Here is a 9,206-nt window from a genome sequence, read left to right on the forward strand (position 1 = left end):
ATACAGACTTTAAAGTGATTAGTTCCATTATCTAGTCTTATAAGTAAAGAAAGGGGTGTGTAAAGGATGCTACACAGTAGAAAAAGGGCTCCTTGCCTGAGCTGGAATATAAGTGGCAGGCCAGGGGGCGGTTTCCTTCAGAAAGAGGGATTTTTGAGCAGAATCTTCAATAATGAGCAGGTAGAAAAGGGAAGAGAAGAACACAGTCCGACACAGGAACTGTGCAATAGGCTCTTAAATCAACACCTGTTGAATGAATAGCACCCTGGGCAGAAGGGCAGGAGATAGGTGATTTTTAGAAAATATTTGTTTATCTGGCTGTGCCAGGTCTTAGTTCTTAATTCTGGCATGCAGGATTCTTGATACTTGTTGCCACATGAGGATTTCTTTTTGTGGTTGTGGCATATGAGCTCTGTTGCAGCATGTCGAATCCAGTTCTCCAACCAGGGATCGGATTTTAACTCACATGGCTGGATGATGGAGCCCCTCTCTGAGATAGGATGTGGGAGGGGAGAAAATCTTTTATCCCTCCCCATTTCATAGCCCTGAATAAATGGCAGAACCAAAGCAAAACTATCTAAAACAGGTACCTCTGCTTTGTCCTCATCTGCCCACACATAGCTGACTGCCCAGGAGGGGACATCTGCCCTGCACTAGAACCCCCTAGTTCCTCTTCCCCAGATACTGAAAGGCTGAGTCTGTTACCTGGGATGATCTGAGCTCTTTTCATGGGGAATGTCCTGGAGGCAGTGCTATGGTGAGCCTGCCATAGGCCAGCCAGTCTGAATGGGACAGAGTGTACGTGAATAGTAGGATAAATCCATCCTCAAAGGAAGAAGCAAGGGCATGAGGCAGATGAGGGAAGCAAAAGAGAGATGGAGATGGCCATCAGTGGCTCCATGAGAGTGAGGGACAGCTTGACCCCTGGCTTTCCAGCACCAGTGTCTCTACCCCTGTCACTGGGTTCTAGCGAGTTTGTATTTCTTACACTTAAATATACACTAAAGCAAGAAACATAAGTTCAGTTTTTGGACATGTTTAACTGTGATGCTTGTAATGAGCAGCTGGTTGGCACACAGATTAGAAGACATTTTATGATTAGAAGAAAGATATGAGACTCTGGTTTCCAAACTCTCCTATTTTTCTCCATTTCTAACACAATTCCTTTTTTTTCCTCCTCCATGCCAGACACTGTAAAGGATGAGAAATACCCTGAAGCACTGGTTGTGTTTTTGATCAGCCATGTGAAAAAACAGGCATAACAATCTGACTCAGCCAGCATTGCAGGACCATATAAGAGTGGAACATCATCAGAGAGCTTAGGAAAAAGAAAGGACCCAGAGAACCTGTATAAAAGGGCATCCTCGTCTCCCACTGGTAGCAAGAAGGAACAGGAAAGAGGTCCTCAGCAAAGTGAGCTTACTACCTGGAGCCGTGCTGAGTAGACTGTGGTACTCTGAGCGCTTTCCAGGGCTTCCCGTGCTTAGCACTGAGCAGGTGTTATCTATCTTTAGATAATGGTCCTCACAGGAGCCCTGTGACAGAAGTATTTGTGGTTATTATTCCCATTTTTCGGTTTGAATACTGATTCACAGTGGTGTCTGGGTTGGATCGCTGGGGCTGATTGTTGCTCTTCCTGTCTCTACTGAACAGTCAGAGAAGGGACTGGCAACTTTTGGCAGCTTCATGAAGGGGTAGTTGAAGACTCCCGACAGACTCCACACACCTGGAACCACATCAAAGGATGGCACTGGGAATCAACAAGCACCCATGAACAGAAAGGAGGTGAATGAAGCCACCATTAAAACATATTTACATCTTCTGAATCACAGTTCAGACCAGGAAGACCCCGGGGACCAAGCCCTACCTAGGATATTGTCTCTACCTCCTCGTTCATCACCCCCAAGTGGGAGCCAATGGCGTGAAGGAAAGTGGATTCTACCACTTAAAGAGCTGGAGCCTTTGAGCCCAGGGATGAGAGTGCAAGGTTGCAGGTGGTGGAGAGAGAAAGAGAGCAGAGAGGATGCCCAGAGACAAAGCCCATTTGCAAGAGCTCCTGATCACAGGCGCCAGGTTTCCCTGCGCTCACTCACGGGGCTGCTGGCGCTGGGCGGCAGGGGCTCAGGCTGCTGCCTTTGGTCCCCTGAACTCCCATGCTGATGGCAGTATATCCAGTGCTGAGGTGAGAAGAGCCCATCTGGGAAACTAGATAGAAGCCCCTGACTTCTCTAAATCTCAGTTTAACTCAGTTCACAACAAAGAGAGAATAATACTGACCTGACAGGACTGCTGCGTGGGCTAAATGAGATGATAATGGAAACTGAAACTATAAAGGATGACATTCTGGTTTGATTATCGCCGGATTATACGGTGCCAGCTGACATCTCTCCTTTCCATGACAGTACACTTAAAGAAAAGCATTTGCTCAGCAGCTGCTGAAAAGAATAGGTATCAGGGTGATGCCTGAACTGCACAGGGCAGGTGGCTGGGAAATGCTAGGTTGACTACCATGACTCTTGGACTGTATCTTACCTAAAGTCCCCCTCAGGACTTTAGTGCCACATTCCTGGGTCTGTTTCTCTAGATATATAGTTTTCCTCTGTTCCAGTGTAGCCCATATGTTGAAATTCTATAGCTCATAAAACCCAGTGTAGGGATATAAGGAAATGTTTAACAAAGCAGTGCTTCCATCAGGAATGGTCAAGACTGTTAATTCAAAAAAAAAAAAAAAGACTCCGCAAAAAGCTAATTCTATAAGACACTATTTGCAGAACAAATTCCATCTTTGTGGCTACTGCCAATCACTCTGGACAGTTTATGACAGAAAAATCATCTTTTTCCTTAACAACATGTCCTTGAAAGATGCATAATATCATCTCAAAACTTAACTTGTTCAATGCAAAGATAAAAAAAATGACCTTCATCTCTTACCAAATATCTTCATCACTTGATTTACAAAAATCCCTTCCAGAAAAACAAATAGTTTCCACTTAGAAATACATTTAAACATGAAACCTCATAAAAATAAAGACAAATATTATCAATTGGCTTTAAGATGTTTAGAAGTTGTCCATCCCACCTCTGTTTCAGTACTCTGTGGTCAATTAATCCGTTATCAAGGTTGTCAGCTGGATAGAAAGATGGCATCTGCTCCCCACCACTGGCTGGACTCGAGGGCTGTTCATCCCTGTCACCAAGAAAGAAAAGGTGGGTCTAGGGTATTCAACTGTTGCTTTCATAGTGACTCTGAAGGTATAAATCAGCCCAGAGTAAACACTATGATCTGTGTCCGTTCCAAGCTCCACGTTAGAGTCATGACTAAGAGGATTGAAAGAAAAACCCTCTGGGGCCATCTCACTCACTACCAGTTTATACATGCTGGGAGGTGGATGATGCCAGTTCACTGTGCTGTTCTCACTCCTCTATCACATTTAAAGATGGTATTATTGATAATCCTTTCCTTTATGAAACAATGGTAATAACAGAATATACCTTTGTTGATTAACATTATTATTTGGCAAAAAAAATGAAACTCTGTATCAGATCCTTTCTCTCTTCCCTGCCATCTAGGGGAACCTTTTATTATTTGTGGAATTTCATGATCTTTGAACCACTCTTCACTAACTCCCTCATCTTCTAAGTGATACAACTGAAAGGAAGGCAACTTGCTTACCTCCACAAGCTACTCAGTAACAGCACCCATTACCTCAGTTTTCCAACTTTCCAACTTCCTGTCCAGTGATTTTTCTACCGGCTTCAAAAAGAGCAACACAAAAGCAACTGGATATACTCCTTCCTGTTATATATTCCTGTCATCTGCCTAAGTCTGAGTTGGAGGCCAAGTATCCTGCCCATATGTGGCCTGTAAATTTTTTTTCAAAGTAACATACCAGGCAACTGTTAGCCACCAAATGAAATTTACACTCAAGTTGGAACCCATCTGTAGACTCTGATCTAGGCTGCCACTTTATAAACTCTTCAGAGTCCTAAGCATCATTTATTCTACCCACTTCATTTTACAGTTGAAACTAAGAAAAGTCAAGCAAATCTCCAAGGTTAGATGAGTAGCTAATATCAGAACAGAGATTCGTAATCCAGTTTTAATACCTAGCTTCCAGGTTCTTTTTACTACACCAAATTTCCTATCTTTATTAAGAACTTATTAAAATTATTTAACTAAATAAATAGCACATTCTTATACATTTTTTTCTATTACTATGACTCCCACATGACAATATATTTGTCAAGTGCCTACATATTTGACAATAAGCAAAAATAGCCAAAAAACATTTTTACTAACTATAACCTATAAACCTACTTGAAATTGTGATTTTGCACCAGAATAATTGAATCTGAATGTAAAACAGCACAAACCTTAGAGTCAACTATTTACTGGGTAGAATGAAGAGTCCCCACTCAGCCCCTGGAAAACCAATGTTCTAAGTCATGGTTACATTTCAAAATGGCTTTATAAACCACATTAATAATGCTTAATATTTAACAAAAGACTATATTTTAGTGTGGGAGAAGGAGGAGATATTTTCTCAAAGATTATGATACTCTGAACATCAGTGTGATTAACTTTGGAAGTAAGTATGTATTATTTTTCACAACCTAGAGATGAAGCAAAAGGAGTGTCAACATTTAATGCAATCAATCCAAGTCAGTGGTAGGACCAGGAATGATGCCCAGACTTCCTGGCAGTCCAGTTAGTCCTCATTTACTAGAGGACATTATAAACTGCTTTGCAGTGGAAAAAAAGGCTGTCAGTTTTCTTCCAAGCTGTGTCTAAGGTAACATCAAGATTCCAGTCAGCTGAGGGGAACTTCCAGCTCAAGAGTACAACTCATCCAAGAATGCTGGGAAACTACTTTGAGCTCTAGATGAGGTTTACGCCCTCCCTGTGCTGCAAAGGAGTAAAGGCATACAATGGGAACTGCATCAAAAGTCACGTATCTTTTACACAGATGTGTCAAAACAGCATTTAGAAGAAATCCCTCGAATAAATCAAATAGTAGACTCTCCAGACCAAATGTGGGCCATTCCTTCAAGCTGACTTATCCCCCTCCTTGTCCCAAATATCCAAATTCTCTAGAAACCAAATTACCTAAGTGAGAGCTCTCTAACATTGCATTGCTTATAAAAAAACAAGACAGAAACTTAAGAGTTTTACAGATATTCTGGAAAAAAAAAAACTAAAGTAAAAACATGGAATGGATTTCATCAAACACCATAACCTTATTTTAAAAATTAATGAATAATCAGAATGTAGTAATTATTTAAACTTAGAAATCTGGCAAAAAGTTTCAAATATCAAAAATCCAAATCAGAATGATTTGGGACATAGCCTGAATGATCCTGGGACATAGATTATAAAGTGAAATTTTTAATTTTATAATTTTTGTTATCATTCCTTTTTATGGCAGAAGTCAATGATTTAAAAAAAAAATAACCTCAAAACCATCACAAATTTTTCTACAAGACTTCTCTGGGATGCTACCACAGCATTGAGTGCTCCAAGAACACTCTTGAAATCCAGTGCAGCAAAAATCTTTAGCAAATCATATTATGAAGGCCTCTAGAAGAGAATATAAATTAGTTACTCTAAGGAATCCTGGGCAAATAAGTAAATACACACATAAATAGCCTTGGGGAAAGCAAAGAAGCAGAAAAAGATGCCTTCCTCAAGTCTTAACTTTAAGACCTAAGCTCAGGAGTTCATTTCTGCTTGTGTTATATTTTAACTGCTTGTTACAGAGATTTCTATACAGGAACTTCAGGCTTATAGGTCTTCCCTAATAAATGGAGTTGGAGTTTAAAAACCTGGTGCATTAAAAGAAAAGATATCTTGATTTATAAAACTTTGCAAAAACTGTTACTGTACACACAAGCTGAAAATGGTCACAATTTTCAACAAAGTTTAAACTCCATATGCCATGCTACAGCCATCTTAGGGAAAGCACAGAATCAAAAATAAGGCCATTCATGAACACTTACTCTGCTTGTGTGACCGGGGCTGTTTCTCCAGGGGACTTCAGCTCTTGACTCTTCTGCTTATATTTTTTAATTAAATCCATTAGAACAGCCTGGTGCCCAATTTTCTTTACCAATTGCTGAACCATCCGATCATTAAGTGCTAGGAGAGCAGCCCCACTTACTTCTTCCTCTGGGAAAAAAGAGAAAAAATCTCTACCTGTCTGCTGGGTAAAATACTGTAAAACACGGCACCCTGAGCAGGCAGAATTATTTCTCATGTTAAAAGGAGCATCTAAACTTGTGCTCTGCAGTTATAAAATTATCTGTGTTTTTGCAAAAATAGAACACTAATATTGCATAATTCCAAATGCACGTCTGCTCCTAAGAAAGTACTGCAACATGGAGTCACAATAAAATTTTTTACATTCACATTAATGCCTCCCCTCTTCTGATTCTACCATTGTTTTCATAAGGAAAAAAAAAATCTTTTTGGAAAAGTATTCTTAATGTACCTCCCAGGCAATAATCAATACTTGTAAATCCAACACTGTACAGAGCTGCCTAAAAATGCACATCCTGGACAAAAGCAATATTAAATGTATATATCAAATGTGTATTTTAAGTAACTCAAGATTTATTTTGAGTTCTTTTTGAAATAATTAGATTTTCTCATGGATACTAGGTCAAATGCAAACTCTGCTACAGTCGGTAAAGAAATGAAAGTTTCCTAGTGTAGCAACTCCACATCAATGTTCACATGCATTAGGAAAAAAGAAATCAATGACAGAGGACACTCAATATCTCGACTGCTCAATTAACATTTTTTGAAAGTATAAACAACTCACCTTGAAACCTATGTACTAGCTCTCCTAAGTTTTTCTCCACCAGCCAACTGCAGACCTGATCAACTGACCAAGTTTCCATGGCTGTATCCTGTAAATACACCTGTAGAATAAAAAGAGGAGTCTTCAGTTTTTCTTTCTGACTGTTGTTCTTCTGTTTAATTTTAGCAATCAGCAGTCTAAGCCTTTCCTTTGCAGACTCTTTGAGACTCTCAATACTAAGCTTCTTTAAAATTATTGTTTTCTGAATACACATCTAAAAGTTGCTAATAAAACAAATACCCATTTTGAAAATGAGACCAGTTTGAACCTATTTCTTAGTCTCATTTCTCAAATTTCTTCACCTTCTCCTACTTTTTTTCCACAGGCATCCCTTAGGTTTACTAACAGACAGCTAGAGACATACAATGGTACTCAATCCTGTACCATTAACACCCAGGTTTCTTCACAAAGAAAAGAAAGGTGTGAAATTCACCACTCTAGGCTTATCAGGAAGTGGTTGACATTTACAAAAGGGGTGGGCAGGGGAGGAAGGGAGGAAGGATGGAAGGATCAGATAAAAGCCTGACAGAGATACTTAGTAAACCCAGCCTGATTAACCCCTTGCAGCTCCCAATCCAGGAGAGAGAGTTGTAACTGCTTCTGATTGCTTCCTTTTAGCAAGAGGACCAAGTAGGAGCCAAATTCTCCACAGTCTGAATGTTTCCTTTCTTTCAATAATATTCTTACATATTCCACTCAGTTCTAGAACTTTATTGAAGACCATTATGATTCATAAAATAACTAGTACGATCTAGCACATTGATTGAAAACCTAACAAAAATTAGTTGGTAGATTCAAAATGGGAAAATGATTCAATATGTCAATAATTCTAAGTGAAAGAGGTATATTATTTGTAAGATATATTATTTAACTATTCAGTTATACTGTCACTATTCTTTTCTAACCATTTGAAAACTTAAAACCAGTTTACCTATTGCAATAATTTTTCTAATCTCCCTTAGGCAGCCCATCCTGTTTTTGTTTTTTAATAGTTCAATCCAAATGACTTAATGGACTGGAGAGAAACTGAAAAAACTTAAAACATTTAAATCTTTTTAACATTATTTTCGATTTCATTTTTCAAACCAAACGATATAGATTTCTTTGTACAGTAAGACACTGACTCTCCTATGAAAACAGAGGGAAAAGCTAATCTTACAGAAATGAAATCCCAAGGAAAGATAAAAAGAGTCATTAAATCATGTATTTAAATTTTATTGCTAGAAGTTCTCCAAATAAACATTATTGTATTTTTCATTTTTGTGTATTTGAATAAGTTACAATTTCCAGCAGTTAGAATGGTGGCAAGGGAGAATCTGATTCCCTTTCATTCTTGACAATCTGAAAAGATAACAGACTTCAAAAATAATTTTCTAAAAAACAAGGACACTTCAAAGGAATAAACCACGTTCCCATAAGTATTCATGAATACTGAGTTAAAAAATTGAAAACAAGGGTTAAATGTAGAAGAACGTCTTTCCAAATTACAGCAGTGGATTTAATTTGCTACGACACCAGTAGCCACAGAACTCCTCCCCTAGGCTAAGCAGCAATAGCAGGGTGTGAAAAGTCATTATTTGCGAGACTCTGGTGTAAATTAAAAATCACACCTTCCTGTCACACTTCTGGCTTCCTTGTGAAGAGTAGGACTTAGAAAAAAAAATAGAAAAGAAAGAAACAAGACAATTCTCTAAACTTCAAGATTAAAAGATATGCAGAAGATACTGCCCTGCAGCCATCGATGGATAAAAGGAAATTTGAAAATAGAATGAATCCTTGAAAACCCCCCTATATTTTTAAATTTCTAGATTCTGCAAAATCTATTTCTGGGAAAAACAGAACAGTTATCAGATTATAACCTCATACAAAATAATAAGATTAAAATTAGTATAGTATAACATTTGTTTTTCTGAACGTTTCATAAAATACACTATCACTGCCTAGACAATGTAACATCTTTAAGTACAAACCTTACAACTTCCTCTCACATAAATAATGGATATATTATTTATGATCTTATGCATCATAAAGGAATAAAAGATATGTCAAAGGAGAAAAGACATATCCAGCAGCTTTATTGCACGTCCAGTATTTTCAGAAACATCTGAATATTTTGAAACGTGAGGGCAAGTATGATCATTACTTATTATAAGACACAATAGTAAAAAAAATTAATAATAGTATTCTGTTGGGATACTCCTGCCAAATAATTATCATTATTTGATTACATTATATTTCAATTAAATAAATTGGTATTAAATATTAAGGAATCTCATCTAACTAAAGCCAGGAAGAAGTAAGACTTTAGCTAAAGCAATCTAAATGTGGGCAAGTGTTATTTAATAA

The 9,206-nt window shown here is 38.1% G+C and overlaps 1 protein-coding gene across 4 annotated transcripts in view; it reads right to left on the reverse strand.

Moving 5' to 3' along the window:
• The window catches only part of SAMD3 (sterile alpha motif domain containing 3), a 43,899-nt gene extending 36,615 nt beyond the window's left edge, over positions 1–7,284 (reverse strand). Inside the window, exons 1-4 of one of the 4 annotated variants that reach the window (XM_086316466.1) lie at positions 7,163–7,284; positions 6,822–6,921; positions 5,998–6,166; positions 3,080–3,187 (exon numbers count right to left, since the gene is read on the reverse strand). In XM_086316466.1, the coding sequence (XP_086172592.1) occupies positions 3,080–3,187; positions 5,998–6,166; positions 6,822–6,900 (356 nt within the window). In that variant the 5' untranslated portion in view covers positions 6,901–6,921; positions 7,163–7,284. Of the gene's footprint in view, positions 1–1,346; positions 1,527–3,079; positions 3,188–5,997; positions 6,167–6,821 lie in introns of those variants that run through there. The other 3 variants (XM_086316465.1, XM_086316467.1, XM_086316468.1) reach the window with 3 other exon arrangements.
• Between the last annotated feature and the right edge of the window lie 1,922 nt (positions 7,285–9,206).

This window comes from Bos grunniens, chromosome 9 (assembly GCF_055505025.1).
Source record: "Bos grunniens cultivar Pamir isolate PY7600 chromosome 9, Bosgru_T2T1.0, whole genome shotgun sequence".
In the NCBI taxonomy this organism is placed as follows: domain Eukaryota; kingdom Metazoa; phylum Chordata; class Mammalia; order Artiodactyla; family Bovidae; genus Bos; species Bos grunniens.